Genomic DNA, 21,240 nt, shown 5'->3' with positions numbered 1-21,240 from the left:
TTCCTAACACCTAATCTGAATCTCCCCCATCTCAGGTTATGACCATTCCCTCTAGTCCTCTCACTGCAGCCATCGTAGAAGAGAACAACCCCATTTCAGGTAGTTGTAGCAAACAACAAGGTCACCCCTGAGCTGCCTCTTCTCAAGGCTAAACAAACCCAATTCCCTCAGCCATTCTTCGTATGACACGTTTTCTAGGCCTTCTAGGAGTCTCGCTGCCCTTCGCTGGACTCACTCCAGTGCCTCAATGTCCTTTTGAAGGGAGAGGCCCAAAACTGAACACAGTACTTGAGGTGTGGCCTCATCAATGCCAAGGGGAATGATCACTTCCCCAGTCCTGCTGGCAACACTATGCTTGATACAGGCCAAGATGCCTTTGGACTTCTTAACCACCTGTGCACACTGTTGACTCAGAATGAGCCAGCTGTCAACCAGCACTCCCAAGTCCCTTTCAGACAAACAACACTCGAGCTACTCCTCCTCCAGCTTGCAGAACTGAATGTTCCAAGTGCAGGACCAGCACTTTGCCTTATTGAACCTCATGCAGTTGTCCTCAGCCTATTGATCAAGTCGGTCCAGGTCTCTCTGTACATCTTTCCTACCCTCAGGCAGATTGACACTCCCACCTATCTTAGTGTCGTCTGCAAATTTACTCAGTCTTCATGTCCAGGTCATCAGTAAAAATGTGAAATAGGACTGGCCCCAATACTAAACCCTGGGGAACACCACAAGTGACCAGCTGCCAATTAGATTTAGCTCCATTCACAACTCTCTGGGCCCAGTTACCCAGCCAGTTTTTTGCCCATCGAAGAGTCCACCCATCCAATCCACAAGCGGCCAGTTTTCCAGAATTATGTGCGTGAGACGGTGTCAAATACCTTACTGTAGTCCAGATACACCACAACAACAGCCTTCCCTTCATCCACTAAGCAGGTCACTGTGTCATAGAAGAAGATCAGGTTGGTCAAGCAGGACCTTCCATTCATAAAGCTACATTGGTTGGACTGGACCCCCTGGTTGCCCTGCATGTGCCATAGGATGGCACTCAGGCTGATCTCCTCCATGACCTTGCCCAGAACTGAAGTTAGGCTTACATGCCTGTAGTTCCCCAGATCCTCCTTCCAACCCTTGTTATAGATGGGTGTCACTTTTGATAATTTCCAGTCAGCTGGAACTTCTCCAATTATCCAGGATTGCTAGTAGACAATTGTAAGTGGTTTAGCAAGTTCTTTTGACAGTTCCCTCATTACCCTGGGGTGGATCTCATCAGGGCCCATGGACTTGTGAGTGTCCAATTGGCATACCAAGTCATTAACGATCTCCTGGATTACAGGGGCTTCACTCGTCTACCCATCACCAACTTCCAGTTCTAGGAGCTGAGTATCCTGAGGACAACTGGTCTTGGCATTAAAGACAGAGGCAAAGAAGGCGTTGAGTACCTCTGCCTTATCCGCGTCTCCTGTCACGTCACTACCCTCTGCATTTACCAACTGATGGACACCCTCCTTGACCCTCCTTTTGCTCCCAATGTATTTATAAAAACTTTTTTTTTGTCCTTGATTTTAACAATTACGTCAAGTTACAGCTGGGCTTTGGACCTTCTAATCTTCTCCCTCAGCATCCTTATATACTTCCCAACTTGCCTGACCCTTGTTCCAGAGATGATACATTCTCCTTTTTTTTTCCAAAGCTCCAGCCTAATTTCTCTGTTTAACCAGGCTGGTCTTTCAAGTGAGGTTTCTTGTTCAAAAACCACTCAAACACCTGTCTCCATGTCTTTTGGCACTTACATGACCTGATTTTTAAGCTTCACACTTCTGAACAATCAGGACACTTCTTTGCATTCATAAGTAACAATATAGATGTCCATTCCCCCACTTCATACAGCAAAGGCTCTCATTTGTGGCATACAAGGAATGCCAGGGACTGAGATTACAAGACTACTGTTAATCCTTCTTGATATTAAATGAGCCATTTTTCCCCCAGAAGCATTATTACTTTGGCAATAAATGGAATGCAGAAGTGGATTTATTATCAGCCCCTTGATTACACTGCAGATGTTTTTAATTTGTTGCTACCCAGCTTAATGTTCCCTAAATTAATGGTTTTCAAAGTCTTTAAAAACAGTTTAGCAATTAGAATACAGCATATAATTACTTTTTTCATAAAAATAGTGCTTTATTAAATAGACTACGACTCAAAAGGAAAACAGTCATAGTCAAAGGACTGAAATGTTCCTTATGTCAATTAAACTATTCAAGCGTTGTAACAGGAGTATGTATAAGATTTGCAGCACACCTGAAGGATGGGATGCCATCCAGAGGAACCTGGACAAGCTCAAGTATTGGGCCCATTGGAATTGTATGAGGATCAACAAGACCAACTGTAAGGTATTGCACCTGGGTCTGGGCAACCCTTGGTATCAATACAGGCTGGGGGATGAACTGATCCAGAGCAGCCCTGCCGAAAAGGCCTTGGGGGTGCTGGTGGATGGCAGGCTGAACATGACCTGGTAATGTGCACTTGAAGCCCAGAAAACCAACTGTATCCTGGGCTGCATCAAAGTGGGTCAAGGGAGGTGAGTCTGTCCCTCTACCCCACTCTGGTGAGACCCCAACTGGAGTACTGCCTTCCGCTTTGGGATCCCCAGCACAGGAAGGAAATCAACCTGTTGGAGTGAGTCCAGAGGAGGCCACCAAGTTGATTAGAGGGATGGAGTACCTCTCCTATGAAGAAAGGGTAAGAGAATTGGGATTGTTCAGCCTGGAAAAGAGACGGCTTTGAGGTGACCTTAGACTAGTCTTCCAGTACCCAAAGGGAGCCTACAAGAAAGATGGAGAGAATCTATTCACAAGAGCATGTGGTTACAAGACAAGGGAGAATGGCTTCAAACTGAAAAAGAACAGATTTGGATTACATATTAGGGAAAAAAAAAAGCCTTTATTGTCAAGGTGGTGAGGCATTGGAACAGGTTTCACATCCCTGGAAGTGTTCAAGGCCTGGCTGTATGGAGCTCGCTTAAGGAAGTGTGTTGCCTGATAGAAGGTATTTGATTGACTTAAGCTAGATTTACAATGGCCTAGGTTGGAAGGGACCTTAAAGGTCATCTATTTCCAACTCCCCTGCCATAGGTAGGGACACCTTTCACTAGACCAAGTTGCTCAGAGCTCCATTTGCTTGAAATGCAAGCACAAAACACAGCACATGCTTAAATGTTTTGCAGCAATTTCTACCATGCTGGTGTGTAATTCACAAAAGCAAATTCTTACAATACGGCACTGATATAACAGTGCTATACTGAAGCATGACACATTTCCTGCACAAAGACAATATCTTATTTCATTGTTTTTGCTGTAAGGTTGCAGAATACCCTAAACAAGGAACAATTATCTATACTAAGAGTGCTTGTGCAACTTCATTGCCTCCTAACCTCAGCTGAAGGACAAGGAAACAAACTACATGTTTCTTTCAAAAGCGAAGAAAGATGGGAGAAAATGTTAGGAGAAATTGCCACTGGCAATCTAGTACCTTTCTTTGAACAAGTTTTCCATCCTCACCTTGACAAATATATCTTTCATGAGCACTGAATCCATCTTAAATAGAAAGGGCCAGTGTGTGACTTGACTCTATCAGCAAAAAATTATAGTGTTGCACTTTTGAACATATTAACCAATTATTTAAAACAGGATTTTAATACATCCACTTTCATGGCAAACGGAGGCATTTCCCGAGGCAAGGAATCTATGCAATGTAAGTGCAAAACAGTTTTTCAGCTGTGCTGGCTCTCTACAGCAACTGCATGCTGAGCCACTAGGTTCCACCATAGTTCTCAATTGTTTGCTGTCACAGAAGAAACTAGAAGAGGCTACATGTTTTTCAGCTCCTATTCCCAACTTGTATGTCTTAACAGCTAGGTGAGAGAGTACAAACTGAACCACAAAGTTAAGTTGCCATTTCTGATTTCCTTTATTGTGCAAAGTGAATTCGAGAATGGAACCATGTAATTGGTGCAGCATTCTTCATGTGTCACTCCTCCATACTTTCTTAATTCAAGAGATTGCCCAAACTCCTTTTATTGCAAAAATCATCCAGCTTTGATGACCTCAGCACTCCCCCATCCTTAATTGCAATCCTTAGAACCTAGATGCTCTGCTCACCTTTAATTGCTTCTCTAAAGTCATCCAGTTCTACTGGGAAAGCGTGTATTTATCAGGACATGTTGTAGGGCTATAACCTTGTCGGGATCACAGACTCAGTGGGATGACTCGCATGACTGATGTGCTGCAATGAAGGGAAGATGTGTCCTTGATTGAAGATCAGATCAGAGAATACTCAAGCAAACTGAATGTGTCTAAGTCAACGTACCCTGATGGGATGCATCCATAAGTGCAGAGCGAGTTGACAGGTATCATTATTAGGCCACTCTCAATAACCTTTGAATACTCATGGAAGAGAGCCTAAAGATTGGAGAAAAGCAAATGCCACTCCTGTCTTCAACAAGGGCAAGGAAAAGGATCCAGGGAACGACAGTATGGTCATTCTCACCTCAACAAGGTGACTGAACAACAGGTACTGGAAATTATTTCCAGGCACATGAAGGACAAGAAAATCGCCAGGAGTAGTCAGCATGGATTCATCAAGGAGAAGTCATGCTTAACCAACAGGATAACCTTCTATGAGAAAATAAGTGACTGGCTTGAGAAATAATGGGAGAGCAGTGGATAGTCTACCTCAGCTTCAGGAAGGTTTTTTAACACCATCTCAGATGAATAGTGAGGGGGAATTGCCAACTGACTGAGCAGCCAGTCCCAGAGAGTGGTGATCAGTGGAACAAAGTCTAGCTGGAGGCCACTAACAGTGTAGACAGGGGTTGATAATGGGTGCAATTACATTCAAAATCCTGGAGCATCTCTCGTACAAGGAAAGGCTGGGAGATATGGAGCCTGGAGAAGAAAAAGTTCAGGGCAGTAATCTTATCAATGTGTATAAATACTGGAAGGGAGGGTGTAAAGATGGGGCCAGGCTCTTTTCAGTGGTGCCTAGTGGCAGGACCAGAGGCAACAGGCATAAACTGAAACACACAAGGATGTTCCCTCTGAACATCAGGAAACATTTATACTGTTGAGGGTGATCAAGCCCTGGCACAGGTTGTCCAGTGAGGTTGTGTAGTCTCCATCCTTGAAGCTATTCAAAAGCCATTTGGATATGGTCCTGGGCAACCAGCTCTGGGTGAACCAGCTCGAGCAGAGGAGTGGGACCAGATGACCTCCAGAGGTCAACTCTTCCAACCTCAACCATTATGTGACTACGTGATATGTTGAGATTTGCTTAAAAGAGGAAAGACACTCCACCATATAGCCCCTCTTTTTATTATTTCTTCAAAAAATAGCATAACAATGCACTTCCAAATGAAATTTGATACAATAAATCTAACAAAACTAGCTTTGACGCACACAAATTTCAATGAAACATTTCAGCAATTCTAATGTATCAGCATTTTTCAGCTAGTTTCATGAATACTAATTCTAGGAGACAAGAAAGTCGTATTTTCTTAATTTCAGCAGCAGAACTGATTCTACTGCTTTGGTGAAGGTTATAGGTATTCTTCTATACAATTAAAAAAAAGAAAGGAGTCATGGAGGAAAGAATATGACCTAATTACACAGGGAAGGCAATACAACTACAAACTCAAATAATTTGAATGCTTAGCTCTAACAGAAATGTTCTTTTCTAGGTTTATTATAACTATTCAAAATACTCATGTACCATCAAAGTTTCATCATTTCATCTCTACATAATCTCAAGAATGCAGAGAAAAAACATGAAGTATTCAGGCCTTCTCAGTAGTGGGTGGCTACAAGCACATGGAAAGCAGAGCAAACACCACACCAGAAATGCCTAAGCCAGCTCTAAGAAACTAACAAGCAGTTAAGATGACAGTTAGGCAGTTCTGTCTATGGGTATCATTAGATTACATTCCCCACAAAACAGTCAGCTCTAATTTAGGGATTGTTACACACATGTGCCAGGATGTGTACACACATACACAGTCCTCCCTTCCAGAGTGAACTGCTAGTATCATCAAATGTTACACAGGCTCCCCTTTAGGTTCATGATCCATGGCATGACCATGTTTCTGACGTCTTAAGGACTGCAATGAGGTTCCCATCACCACCAACAGCTCAGCCTACTGCCAAGTCCATTTGGAATTTTATGAAACGGGAAAGAAATACATCCTAAGATCTGTCTAGTAAGTTTCAAGAAACATTGAAACTACCAAAAAGTCAGGAGAGTTTTAATACAATAGAAAATGTTCAGTAATCTAAGTTCAGCAGCTGTTACTGATTACCACATAGTCATACTTGGAAAAACAACATAGAGAATTAAAACATCAGAAATTGAGTACTTTCAGAGCAGTTTTGTACAGAACAAACTTATTTAATCATGAAAGCACCCTGAAGTGACACTACACATCAGCAAGCAGGATAAACAAAAACATCATGGGATTTTACCATGTAAACTACACCATGACTACCACTAAGGTAGATTTACACTGCAGGCTTGAGCACAGCACAGAGGTATCCAAACTGACTCAGGTATTATTTGCTCTGCATGCAATGTAGACATACCCTATGCGTCTGAATAGATCTGAGCTCTGCAGTACAATATTCAGGCCATCATTCTGCACCATCAAGATCAACAGTAATTTTTCTATCAGCTTCAGGGAAGTGCAGGGTCAGGCTTGTAATCACAAACATAATTCTATTCACTTGTGTCTAACAAAGTTGTGTCAAGTTCAAACATGAGTTTTGAGAGCATGCAGATTGCTTACAAATGCTTAAAAAGACTGGTTCAGAATCTTTCTTATATATACACACACAAGTCCATCTGTCACAGACAGGCAATGTAACTCTGAATCACGAGCTTGCTCTAGTTTTTGGTAGTGTCCTGCACACTTCTGATAATTAAAAAATAAAAAATAAAAAAATAGTTGCCACAATGGATTTCTGACCATGCCAGCTTGCACATGGATATGACCTCTTCTTGCTGCATCCAGTATGTGAAGTTTCACAGTTGCTTCTCAAATGCAAACACCAAGTAAATACCTGAAAAAGAAAATGGGCTTATTTAAAGTTTCAGCTTCCTCTGCAACTCGGTTAAGTTTTCAAAATGCAACCAGGTTGATATTCTGCCCAAAGAACCTGTTAGCTGATTACTGCAATTATAAAAAACACTATGGTTCCCAATGAGGAATTCTACCATTCAAGTCCAGCATGGATGTTTTAGACGTGTTTGCACAACAGAGCTCAGAATGCACAAAAGCAAAATATTTAAAGTGCTGCTGACACAGTTAATGCAAAATTAACTTCAATTAACGATATTACTGAAACGCAAATGGAATTCATAAATTACTGTGCCATTCTACACACAATTAACACTCACTGGTGCATAAACTTCATATACAATAAGACTCCTACATGCAGCAATGGACAATTAGGGATGAAATTATCAACTTCATTGTTAATTGAAAAGTGAATAAACTCATCATACAAATTATTATTTTTGCTCTTTAAAATCCTGATGGACAAAGAAGAAATGATGGCATTTCCTCAAGTCCAGAACAGCATGATTCCAATGATGGATACTCATGCAGTCCACACCAGCACCTTGGAAAACTCTTACTTGGCATATAATCAACACCAGCTATGTCGGAGGTTCTTATGCCCCATACCAGACAGATATATTTAACCAGTTACTTGAGACCAAGAGTTTAGTTAAACATTTATGGATTTCCACTTCAACTCAACCTTCATCTTAATGGATGAGGTGCCAGAGCTACATTGCAAATCTTTCAAGACAAGCCTATCAGACACTCCTCAGTAACATGGCAAAGTTCCATGTAAGGAGCAAATTGTGCTCGTATCCTATCAGACGCTCTGTACTCCAAATCTTTCTGAAAATAGAGAATACTTAAGAAACACAGTAATCACTGAACTTTTAAAGGTATAAAAAGCCCCTCTCAATTACATAGTCTACATAATACTTCTATATTGCTAGAATGTCTACCTTATGATTCATACCTTGTAAAATCAGACAATAATTTAAGAAACCAGACTGAAGATTTTTTTTAGTCATGAATTCAACAGCATTTTTTGTTTGCTTTTAAACTACTAAACCAACCAGAATAAAGGTCTGCAAAAATACAAATCCTGGTTGTCTCCACTTACACAAAATTAAGTAACAACCTCTCCAGGAATCAACTTTTATCCTTATAATCCTCAGTCCCTTATATCTGAGTTTTATTAAACTCAACATTAGAAAAATCTGACATCAAAAGTTTTCCATGACACACACTCACAAAATTTCAAAACATATTTAACAATAATGTACCCTCTGCAGTGCCTGAGGCACTGAAATTTTCACCTCTCTTTATAAAACATTCAAGTACCTCTTCACCATCCATGCTTTAATTGCTTCTCCCTGAAACACACATCACTAGAGGCAAAGAGCAGAGCTTCACTCCCTATTTTCCCCAAACAGGTTCAGTTTGAGGGGGTTTTATGACTGTATATTCCAACTGGAATTTGTTTTCTAGTTGACTGATAACAGTATAATATCCAAGTGTACCGAAGAGAATCCTCTAACACTAGCAAAATAATCCTGAAACACTGGCGTCCTTTTCCCATACATCCTAAGTAAGACTTTCTCAAACTATTTTAGCCCAGAAGTTTGCATGTTATAATTAATAAAAGCAAAATTTGTGTTAAATAAAAGCAAAACATCAATCTATTTAATGCATTTCCCTCCCAATGACTTGAGATGTGCACACTACATAATCTATACATAGGCATCTGAATAACACAAATAATAAAATGTTGGTATACTTAAAATTGGGATTTTCTTCCATAAATCAACAGGCTATTTTACACACTTTCCATAGCAGCAATCCAACCAATACTGAGTTTTCAAAACAATACTTACTTGTTGCTTCCCATTCAGATTTACTCAAGGTTCCCTAGAAGGGGACAAAAACCCAGAGATTCAACAAAAAGCAATGAGGAAACAATAAAACACTGATTAAACTCAGGATAATCAATCTTTTACTGAGCAACTTCTAATCACCCACATTGGCTATTTAGGGACAAGATGAGCATTAGAAATCACAGATAGCTGTAAATCAAATAACTATGACAGTAGGGAATTGAAACACACCAGATAATGGAACACACCTAAATTACAGAGGTATAGGAGAATAGGCCAACAGCCTGTTGGTCTGGATGTCTCTGCAATGTAGAGCATGCTGGTTCCATTACCAAACATCAGTGTGACCTGACCTGGCTCCAGCTGCTGTCCAGCCCGAGACACCCAACACTTGTGCCAACAAAAGGCCTTATATCAAGGTGCTGCCACCCTCCCCAGGAATACTGCCTGCCTCCACCTAACACACCCTCACAGCCCACAGAAACTCTGTTTGCAAGAGACCAACTCTCAACACAGCTCACACATTCTGAAAAAACAACCTGCCTTGCACCTTAGGAAACTTACTGCCAGCTTACCCAATCAGATGAAAGCAGGGCAAGTCCATAAGTAAAAAGCTGCTGGCATTTACCCCATGCCAATTCAGAGACATAAGGTAATAACAATGAGCTGCTTTTTTGCTCTGCCCACTCCATCCCCTTTCAGTGAGTCCTCACTGGGGGCATGATTCAGCCCATATGCTACCCACTGACCAAATGGCACAGCTTTTAAAACAGTACCATGGCAAAACAGGTCTTTGGCCTGACTTGCCCATTCTCATGTTCTTAAGCCTATTTCTTAAAAGAAGCAGTTTTCTTTTTAAAATTTTTAGATTTCAAATACAAAGAGCAGATTTCATTTCCCTCTTGATGTAGAATTTTGATATATACAGTAAAAGGACTATGTCTTCAAGAATTCAGAACATGAACAGTAGATGAATCAACGATTTTAAGAAAAAGAAAAATCCCAAGTGGAAAAACTTCAAGCTGACCAGCCCCATGCTGTATCTATGATGATGAAAAGGATGATTTCAAATATATACAGTGTTTTCAACTCTCACATCAGAGGATTAAAACTAAAGTTTTAATCAGTAGTGTGGAGATCCAGAAATGTAAGAAGATTTTTCAAATTAAGTGAATTTGACTCCTTGAGTATATAGATTAGATGAACTCCTCAGCTCTGCAGCTCTACACTTTTTCACATGCAAATAGACATTCATACCAATTTCATTGCAGTCGAAATGAGGAAGTCACAACATATCTCAAAGATCAGGATGTCAGCTTTAGATATTACTTGCTCTAGTGAAGTATGAAGTAACTTACCAAAGGTAACTTTGCCTTGCCATCTTTGATGAACTCTTTTGCATGCTCATAATCATCTGGGTTATCAGAAACAAGCCTGGAATCACCAAGTGTAGAATATGGCTGGAGAACATAGAAAAAACATTGAGTAGTAAGATACACTCATCACATCAGTCAAGGATTTGTCACAACATAGTCCAGAAAAGAGGTCAGTAATTCTTAAGATCTCAATTTAGGTCTCTCCTTTACAGCACCCTCAGGAACAGGTCTGATATTCCCTCCTTACCAGAAAATCTGATACTCAGGATTTATAAATCAAGTTTTATCCTCTTGTCTCCAAAACAAGGGAAACAGAATAACTATAAAAACTCTCCTTCATGAACAGCTCATTATGAGCATTACCTAGATATACCCTCTTTTAGAACAGCAACTAAACAAACCTCAAAATTTAAATTTCATCTACAAACTGAATCACTCTGTTGGGTGCTGGTGCCCAGGTGATGGCAGCAGGGGCTGCAGAGGCACCTTCTGTGGGGAAAGGCCGTGGCTGTCCCAGGCCAGTCACAGTTGGTCTCACCAGGTCCAACAGAGCCACCACAGGGCACAACTGAGCCCCTCAGCCACAACTGGAGCACTCTGGGAAAATGTATTTAAGAAAGTGCAAAAAACCTGCACAACAGCTGTGAGAGAAGTGTGAGGAAAAACATGAAACTACCCTGCAGACACCAAGGCCAGAGAAAAAGGAAGGAGAGATGGTGCTCCAAACACCAGTGAAAAGACTACCCTGCAGCTCCTGGAAAAGACCATGGTGAGGCAGGCTGTCCCTCAGCAGCTCATGGAGGACCACAGTGGAGCAGAGATCCACACTGCAGACCATGGAGGACCCCATGACAAGCCCTGATGGAAGCTGGAACCTATGGAAAGTCTGACAGGAGCAGGTTCCTGGTAGAAGCTGTGGTCTATGGCAAGAAGCCCAACCAGGAGCAGGTTTTCTGGCAGGAGGAACAACTGTACTCCACGGAGAGAACGCATGCCAGACCTGTTTGTAAAAGACTGTATCCTGCTGGAGGAATCCATGTTGGGCCAGGGGAGGAGTGTGAAGAGGAAGGAGAGGCAGAGACACTGTTATGGACTGACCACAGTCCCCATTCCCCTGCACTGAAAGGCAGGGAAAGGAGGTAGAAAGGTCAGGAGTGAAGCTGAACCTGAGAACAAGAAGTGGGTGAGAGAAAGGTGTTTTTAGGTTTGCTTGTGTTTCTCTTCTCACCATCCTACTCCTTTTTTTTAACAAATTAAATTAATCTTCTCCAAATGTACTCTGTTTTGTCCATGACATTAATTGCTAGGCTATCTCCCTGAATTTATCTCGACCCACAAAATTTTCTCCTATTTTCTCCCCCCATCCTGTTGGGAAAAGGGAACAACAGATCAGGTCAGTGTATATCTGGCAGCCAGTCAAGGTCAACCCACCATAGTCACACTTAATCAATTGCGTAATGTTCACAATGGGAATTTCAATTATGGTACAAATTAACAAGATGCAAAATGTTATTAAAATGAAACAAGTGAACTCCATATTTACCTCCAAGGCCTGCATTCTCCTTAACAGCATTTTATGCTCATCATTCTTGATTTTTTCTTCATAGAATTCCCGAAATGTCATTTTGTAGACTAATTTCATACCATGCTTCTTCGCCATTCTGTCAAAACAATAAGCTTAATTAGAGAAGCTCCAAAATTATTGTAGCTTTATTTTCAAAGGAACCATTTTAAGCCACAGTGACATCTTATGGCATACACCAGGAGTACACTTTTCTTTTTAGAATTTTCTTTTTAGTAAAGACATTTAGATGAGAAAAGCTGCAGTATCACCACGAACTGTACCTTTTTGTTAATTAGGACAATAAAAATCTACACAGAAGTAGTTTACAAACATTTTAAAAGCAAAATATTAATTCTCCCAAAAGACAGAAGTTCCATCTGATCTTCTAGACAGAATACACCCTCTTCCCCACAGTATCTGTCACATCAGATATACATTTAGGAAACTTCCTTCTACTAGATTTAGTGCCTTACATCTCAATTACATGTAGACACTGTGGACATTCATGTGGAAGTTACAGCTGTCAGTGACAGATGCTGGTATTTTTCATACAGAGCTACAAATGACGCTTATGAAAATATACAGACTTGAAGGAAAAGCTTAATAATGTTTAACCATACTGAGCTTGAATGGCAGGAAAAAGTGCAACATGGAAACATTTGTCTGTCACTCAGGACACAGGCTGGGAAAAGCAAATCCAAATTTACAGAGAGGTAACAGCAAAATTTGTGCTCAAAGATGAAGATCATTTAGAGGAAGGAAAAATAAATCATATGAAAAATCCTACGAACATCCAAAGAAAGTCAGAGAAGACAAGAAAGGGCCACCATGATGAAATGAATATACAAGAAGGCCTAAAAATGGAGGAAAGAAACCCCAAAAAGTTAAGATTAAAGAAGAAAACACTGACAGCACTAAAGCTTTGCTGACGGATCCAACATATTAGATACTCTCATGCGAGAGCTAGTTTAAGTCTTCACAGCTTCTGACTAGAGCACCTTCAACACAGTTCAGTGGTCAAATTACAGTTGTGGATGGAAATGCAAAAAAACTCTGCATTGAAGCTACAACAAAATAAACTAAGAACTTAAAAATATCATAAGAAAGCCCAAACATAATTTTCTAAAAGTATTATGCAGTGGCACATAAACTAAACAATCGTTTATTATGTTCCACACCCTTTTTTTTTTCCTTTTTTTTTTTTTTTTTTATAATGAATTCAAAACTTAACTTACTCTTCCAGTAGCGGAAAGTAAACCAAGAACTCAGGGACATCAACCACTTCTTCCAGGTGAAAATCATACTTGCAGCCAAATAAAGGATAGTCTCCCTTCTTTTCAAATTTTACATTGTACACCTCATTCCCAAATGAATTTGTTTCTGAAGCTTCAAGTCTCTTTCTATAAAATGAAATATAAATAAATAATAATTGACCAGTATTTTACAGGCAGAAAAAACTATGCATAAGAGGCCTGAAAGTGTTTCTCCCAGTACTAGACCTTTCCATGACCTCTCCAGTTTCCCTCCTCCCTTATCTAATAAGGCAATGAAACAATGAAATGAAGCAGCACACTACGTTTTAAGAGTTCATCATTCCTATACAATATATCAAGGACTAAATAGACCTAGATTATTAACCCATAGCCCAGACAGTCTACACAGACAAGACAGGCTTCTTGAAACAACCACAAAACCCTGACAGTTTTACCCCGGGCTGTGGCCACTTTGTCACTACTAAAGTCACTTCAGAGGGCTGAAGTGTATGAAGACTTACACTCTATACCAAAAGAGTCATGGGTGCAAGAGACAAGGATTTGTATTGATTTACCTGTTTGAGGCAAGTTCATGAGTGAGATAGTTTTGACTAGAATCCAACATTGTTGCAAAAAACTTGCTTTTGTTTGCTCAAACATATTGGAGCACTGCAAGGACAATTATCACCTAACAATGCTTCACAGACTTTTCAAAGACAAATAGAATATAAAAGTACTTACACAAGTTCAAAGCTATTTGGAGTTGTGCCAATGAAATAACCTCCAGGAGAGAGGTTCCCACAAGCGTTTTTAAGCATCATGTCAGCCTGCTCATATGTCTCAAATGAGTAGTGGTAAACAAATTGACAGCTGCAAATGTCAAAGCGCATATCTGGATCGTTGTATTTAGAAGACAAGAGGTCCTGAAATAGATTAAAAAGAAACAAAAGCTACAGAAACAAGCATGATTCATTTAAATCTTCCAACAAATACACTACTCCCATAATTCTTCTAAGTTTTTCCTTTCAGCCCCCATTCCTTCACAAGTTCAATAAGGACTAAATGAAAAAGGTAAGAGTAAGTAAAAGCTCTCTGCAACACGAAAACCGTACACAACATTTGCGAACCACAACAAAACACACACACATCTCAAAGTTATCATGACCTCAAATTCTTTTCATGCTGTCAAGTAACACTGCTACATCTGAAAGGCCAAAACCCAAGTTAGTTACCTAGTCATTTCCAAAGATATTTCACTACTGAGGGTTTATAACTGGCCACCATTTAACTGGTAAAAATGACTGTAATAACATGAATTTTCAGTTTACTAAGTCTCTGTAATCAGAACTAACCCATTAAACACATCCTTGAGAGAAGGAGTTGTTTTAAATATATTGATTTGCACTGCCCACTGAGTTGCATTTGTCTGTATTCTCACACAAATATGTACATGTGTACCAACATACTCCTCCTCACCCCACCCAAGTAACTAAACTGTCCGTTTAATCCCCCTACACATTTTGAGAAAGACACAGGGCATTGAGACAGAGAGGTGGGCAGAATTAGACAAGCTACGAGAATGAGATTTTGCAGGATGCACAACATTCATGATAGAGATAACAAAGTCAGGGAAATGAACTTTGGTGTGCTAGGGCAACAGAACAAAGCATGCAACAGAAAACACATAAGCATCCAAGACTGAGCTGTAATAGCAACATGAAAATATCCCTTTCTCCCCTGCCTAAGGCTCTCTTCTCTCTCCCCTGACTGTAACTTTGAGCCAAGGGAGAGATGACATGAACCTACAACAGACTATTTCTCAGAAGAAGGAAAGGCAAGCAACAACTCAAGTAAACAACCCTTCCTGCAAGGCTGACAGCTTCAGCATTTCCACAGATATGCTGGTACCAGGTAGGCTATCCCTCAGCCTGCAATCAGCAGGGCACACACAGTCTGCATTTCTAGGAAGCAAAAGCAGTTCTGGTTACAAGAATCTCCTAAGGCTCAGCAATGCATTCACCATGGCCTCTAGAAAGTCTAAGAACCCTCTCTATCACACAAGTTTTGAAGATATGTATTATAGTAACTAAAATGCATTTAGGAAAAAAAAGTGCCATAAGCAAAACATCCAAGTCAAATCAGAAAAAGTTCCTTATTTATTCCAGCATTAAAAACACATTCACCAAGATAGATTCCAACATCCTATGCTGGCTCACAGAGACCCAGAGGTAAGAAGTCATTCCATTCCCCTTGTCAAGTAAAAGACACTGAAAGAACCAGATTTATTATCTGAAAGAGACATTCAGGCTTCAAGAATACTACACTGTAAAATAGCAGTGAAACACATCTACCTACATCTTAACCAACTTCTCAGTAACCCATACGGCTGATTCTCCTGGTAAGTACAATAATCTGACCTTAAAAATATACACGCCCAAAATATTATAGCATTACCATCAACTTCCTATATTTGCTCAACAAAAGAATGCCAAATCTCCAAAATCTTACAAAGCATAGAAGTGTACCTTGGTACTATCTGCTTGTATAAATTCTGCATCAAAAATATGTTCATTATACCGACATCGTGCTTTCATGTCTTCATATCGCTGCTTGCACTGTTGCACAGAAATGTCAGCAATATCTGCATATGGAAAGAGATTTGTTTTAAAAATATGAACTGCTCCCCAGACAGGAAAACTGGAATGATTATTGGAAGACAGAATGTACAATACGGCAGAGATGAAAACCTGATTTTTAGTTCAGTTCAAATAGTTCAAGTTCCAGAGATTCTCATTCTGCTTACAAATACAAAAGATACTGAAAGGCAATTACTGCTGATATAGACCTGATATGCTATATCATGGGAATTTTTTTGTAAATTCTAAGACTGCTCCTTTCTGAAACTGAAAGAATTTTAAGGAATTTTAGATTCTAATTAAATTGGAAGTCATGTAGAATTTTCTCTGATTACCCCTGGAATACTTCTGAGGAAAAGGGAAGATCACATCTTCCTCACAACATCTAAGCAAACTATTCAAACAAGACCTTTTTTTAATCAGCTTTCAGCTCTTCCCTGTTTCTGAGTTTGAAAACTTTCAGTTGACTGTAATACCCAAGATCGCTTTTTGTCACAACATTGCAGGGTTTATTTGTTTTTTAAATGCAACTCTTCTGTGCATGTTTTCAGAACAGTTAAAAATCCTACAAGAGATTAGATATGGGAGAAAAGACACAAAATACAAAATGTCAGACTTTTTCCCAGTGCCACAAAATGCCTAAGACAATCTGTGGCAATTGTGCGTTTCTTTAGTGATACTAGTTTTCATTTATGAGTTGAACTGAAAGCTAAATACACAGAAAACCAACGAGTTTTATATTTCTGCTGTCGATCAAGTCAATGCCTTCAGCTTAAAAGACAAAATATGAATTCTGATAAGGTTTTCATTGCATTCTCGGGCTTACTGAAAAAAAAAGGAAATATTAAAATACTGCACTTGGTTTTCCCATAGAACACCGATGCACTTTCCCTAAAAGTTATCATGTCTTCTTACCAGTACAGACAAGTTTTTTAATTCTGCCCTTTTTCCATTTCAGTAAGTCTCCACCTTTGCCACATCCTAGATCCAAAACAGTTATGTCACTCTTTTTCCGTCGTACCCGGTCTATAAATTCACCTAGAAAAATAAAAACAGGGAACATAAATACACATTTCTGTATTTCATTTGTATTGAACATAGAAGCCTAAAGGGCCAAAAGGGTTTGAGAATTTTAAAACACCTCAGACCTTACTTTGCCTGTAAGTTTTCTTAACATTACAGACTTAAATATCTCTTTTTTTTTCTAGAACAATGAGAAGAACCACAAACTTCTAAAATTATAGAGAAGATAATGAATATTTTCTGTGCATAATGTGTTCTCCATGCAATGTGACTGAAGATCTGAACTGTTTCCTTGGTGAAGGCAAAACTGCACATGGCTAAAAAAACCTCCCTGCATGTGAGCAGGAAAACAGGGTTCCCTCTCATTACCATTATAATTAAGGCAGATGTTATTTGAAAGTATGGGAAAGCCTTTTGTAGAAGAGTAAAAGCCAATTAAATGCATCAGCCACAACATCTCCTGGTCACACTACAAAAATGCATAATGTTTTCCACTCACTCTCCCAGACCCTGGAACAACATTAGGTACTTGTTTGCTGTCTTTTTACCCTACATCTACCAGTTTCATTTTCTCTTCTATCTCCACTCTGCCTAGATTCTCTCTGCTCTGACTGATGTTGGCATATTATGTAAAACATATCAGCATGCTAGCAACTTCTCTTCACAGTAAGAGACATGAAATATGTTTTGATACAACTGCTATAAAGCCACACTGCTGAAATTCCTTATGACAGAAAGGCTTCAACACAGGCTTCAGGAACAGCTTTATATAAATCTAAATATTGCTTCTAACTGCTCTGATACAACACAACAAAAAGCAGCATGCTAAGACAAATGGTGCCAACATCTCCTGGCACAGATCCCTCTTCATGAACCTGTGGTGCCATGCCCATAATTCTTTTCTTTGTTGGCAGATATCGGATGGTTTTGTTTCCTCACTTTGGAATTAATCTGCGGGACAGCAGACTTTCCCTTTTATAAAAACCTGCTGATTTTTAAACAGATACATCTTCTAGTTTTTCATCTTTTAAACAGCTGACTACGGGTAACATTATAAATATTTATGTGTTAAGATTCCTGCAGAATTGCTTAACCAAGACCTGAGCACAGAATGCTTTGGGAAAATGGCTAAGGAATTATTTGAGATAGATTTAAACAACAAGAACAGCGCAATCTTAGAAGAACAGCTAGATTCTTTATGATTTAAAGATGTATTTCTCTCTTTAAAAGTGTCATGTAGAGGACCGTTTCCAGTGTGAACTTCTACTTTTTAAGTCAGCTGCTCTTCAAAACTTTAGCCTACATTTGGCTTCCAATACAAAATGCTAACTCAGATTATTATTCAAATGAAATACATATATAGATATCTTATTGCAGTTGAAAAACGTATTACGTATTATGACACAAAGTGTGGTAACATCAGAAGACAGAAAAAAATTTTATTTGATATAAAAATTAGTATCATTTTACTCAAGTCTAAGTGATCAGTTAAGCAAGCTTACCAATGAGGACACTCTTTGTCCAATTGTTAAAGTTCCGGAGGTAGAATATGCGGGACTGGCTACGTTTTTCCAATCCAACTTCTTGAAGTTCATTATAATGTGCAGCTACAGCTTGCCCGTGGCCTGTCTCACGCTGCAGAAATGATGGAAGGAACAGACTCAAGCAGTGAATTCTGCTTATCACTTTTCGTTTAATCAAAAGACACTTGTGTTTGCTTCAAGGATTTAAGAAAGCAAACAAGCAATACTATGAAGAGCACCATCATTATAAAGAGATTTCCTGTATCCGTCCTGGTACTGATGTCAGTACTTCAATTATCACAGCAACACTCCCTTAAAAATTTAATCCCCTTTTCAGTTGGTTCAAGTAATTTCTGATGGATGATGCCCAGTGTCTTTCCCTCACAGAAATACTTCACTTTCAGTTCTCTAACATTCTCACCACTAGCAAAGAATCAGTTTCATTCCCCTTGAAGTCTGGACTGAAGTAGAGGATGTTCCTTCTTGAGGAATTTTAAGCCTCTTCTAAAAGCTTGTTTGAGAAATTCAGTCACATCATTTCTCAAATATTATCCTCCTACATTCCTTCACCTCGAAAATAATCTTCAATTATATATATGAAATGAAAATAAATTATAAATTAAGTACAAAGTAACAGAACATGGAGAACTAACACAAATACTGTAGAGGCCTTTGAAATAACAGTACAAACCAGAATGGATTCTCAGTTAAAACCCAAAAACATGCTACAAAGCCCCAGCCAGTATGAGTTCACATAGCCACTGAAAGCATTTCCAGCAGTTGGCTAGACAAGTCAACATCCCAGCATCTTACCATTCAAATAGCAGCTCCTCAAGGGAAAAGAAGGCTTGACTGACTTTAATCTAGCATGTGAATTTTTCAGGGTTTTGTATACCTTTGGTAACCTTCAGAATGAACACAGGCATACTTGTCTGGAATCTCTATGATCCCATCAGCTGTTTACTACCACACTCCACTGACTGACACTAACAAATATTTTGACCATTTCTATTCTCTTTTAGGATAAGCACAGATGGCTCCCTGAATGGCCACTGAAGGTGACATCAGCTGGAATGACTGACTTTGACAAGTGTGGGGAACATACTCATGCAATCCATTAACACATCTCAGCTGCAAGCAGCCATCAGCAATAATATCGAGATGCTGGCAGCTATGTTCAGTCACCTCTCTACACCCTTAAGCTAAGCAAACCCAAATTTGTTTTTCATCCCTTATTAAAAAGATAACTTTTCTACCAACACAAAGGGCACCCTTTATTTTGCCAGAATGCTTAGCCATATATTAGCATTATGGGGAAATGCTGGACAGAGAAACAAAACATTAAGTCATATTCAAACTATACCTAAACATTTCCAAAGCTCAAACTTAGACTGGATATTAAAGCACCAGTTTCTACAAGTTCACACATAATGAAGGAATGACAGCATTATAAAATCATTGAACTTTCCACCCTCCTACCTAAAAGGACATGTATTTTCTGCTACTTTGGTAGCCTCAAAAAAACCCACAATAAAAAAGCATCTCTAAGTCTTTCAGTACTTCCCTTTGCTAACAAATCATACTGAAATTATACCACAGAGGATGCAGCTTGTAGAGTTTTGTCAACTACACAATACCTTACTGAGGAAATGAAATGACAAAATTTTCTTCTGGAAGATCATCCCATGCACAGATCATAGAATTCAGGGATTGGAATGGACCTTACAGATCGTCCCAACCCAACCCTCCCTGCCATGGGTAGGGACACCTCACTAGATCAGATTGCTCAAAGTTCCATCCAGCCTGGCCCTGAACACTGCCAGGGTCGTTGCAGCCACCATGTCCCTGGGCAACCTGTTCCAGTGTCTCACCACTCTTAGAGTAAAATACTTTTTTCTCACATCCAACCTAGACTTTCCTTCCTTCAGTTTGAACCCATTACCCCTTGTCCTATCATTGCAGCTCCTAAAAAGAGCCCCTCTCCGGCTCCCTTGTAGGCCCTTCAGATAACTGCACTAACAACATATAAGAGATCTGAGTTCAAGATAGAGGACTTGGACTAATGCCAGTAAGCCCAACACTACCAGACTGCTACCACACGGATGATGGAACAACAGCCTTAGACTAAGCCTGTGCTGAGATTAGCGTTCTAATTACTAACCGTCTTTCTCTTGTGTGAAGCCCAACATGACTTGTGCACCTGTTATTTCACTAGGAAGCTTCCCACACACTTGGATATTTGGTGTTTCATGCTGGTTCACATATGTTTAGCATAAATATTTTCAATCTTTACTGGAGCTAAAGCTTTGAAACAAGGACCTGAACACAGATCTAAATAAATCATACTCACTACTTTCTGAGGAGGTTCATCTTCTGAATCTAAATTCTTCCTCTTTGCTCTGCCATCCTGATCACCACTATCAACTTTTTCATTTTCAGTGGAGTGCACTGCACCTGAAGCAGAGCTATTGCCTTCACACCCAAGACCTGAATCTGACTCTAAAGTACGAGGTGTTTTCTCCACGTCTTCATCCAAACTCTTCTCTACTTCCTGTTCTTCTGCCTTGGTTGCATCAGCCATTTCTCACAGGTTAGTCTCCTCGTCTGCTGATCAGAATGGAAATCTAGATGGGAAAGAAACAAACCACCAATGAATTTCAGTGTTGAATTGCACAATCATGACTTTCAATCATAATACTTGCCATTATAAAAAGAGTAATGTTTTCACCCTAGAAAACATAGAGACTTCAAATTTGACTAGTTATTCCATAAAGATAGCACAATAAAATAGGCAGCATTTCAAAGCACTCTCACTATAACAAAATTGAATTAAGATAAGTCTTTACTCTTCATGTCTGAGTCTTTCTTAGGTATCTTTATTGA

The 21,240-nt window shown here is 39.6% G+C and overlaps 1 protein-coding gene across 1 annotated transcript; it reads right to left on the bottom strand.

Moving 5' to 3' along the window:
* Positions 1-6,331: 6,331 nt before the first annotated feature.
* On the bottom strand, positions 6,332-20,985 carry RNMT (RNA (guanine-7-) methyltransferase). Its single transcript, XM_009070879.1, has 10 exons — positions 20,708-20,985; positions 18,337-18,469; positions 16,727-16,849; positions 15,701-15,816; positions 13,917-14,098; positions 13,158-13,322; positions 11,902-12,019; positions 10,341-10,442; positions 8,983-9,016; positions 6,332-7,106 (listed from the first exon to the last, which is right to left on the bottom strand). The coding sequence occupies exons 1-10, from the start codon at positions 20,936-20,938 to the stop codon at positions 7,069-7,071; spliced, it is 1,242 nt and encodes a 413-aa protein (XP_009069127.1). The 5' UTR covers positions 20,939-20,985; the 3' UTR covers positions 6,332-7,068.
* Positions 20,986-21,240: the final 255 nt, after the last annotated feature.

Source organism: Acanthisitta chloris, unplaced genomic scaffold (assembly GCF_000695815.1).
Source record: "Acanthisitta chloris isolate BGI_N310 unplaced genomic scaffold, ASM69581v1 scaffold203, whole genome shotgun sequence".
Lineage (NCBI taxonomy): Eukaryota > Metazoa > Chordata > Aves > Passeriformes > Acanthisittidae > Acanthisitta > Acanthisitta chloris.
Note: the sequence above shows the minus strand (reverse complement) of the source record. Positions and strands in the feature narration are given on the sequence as shown.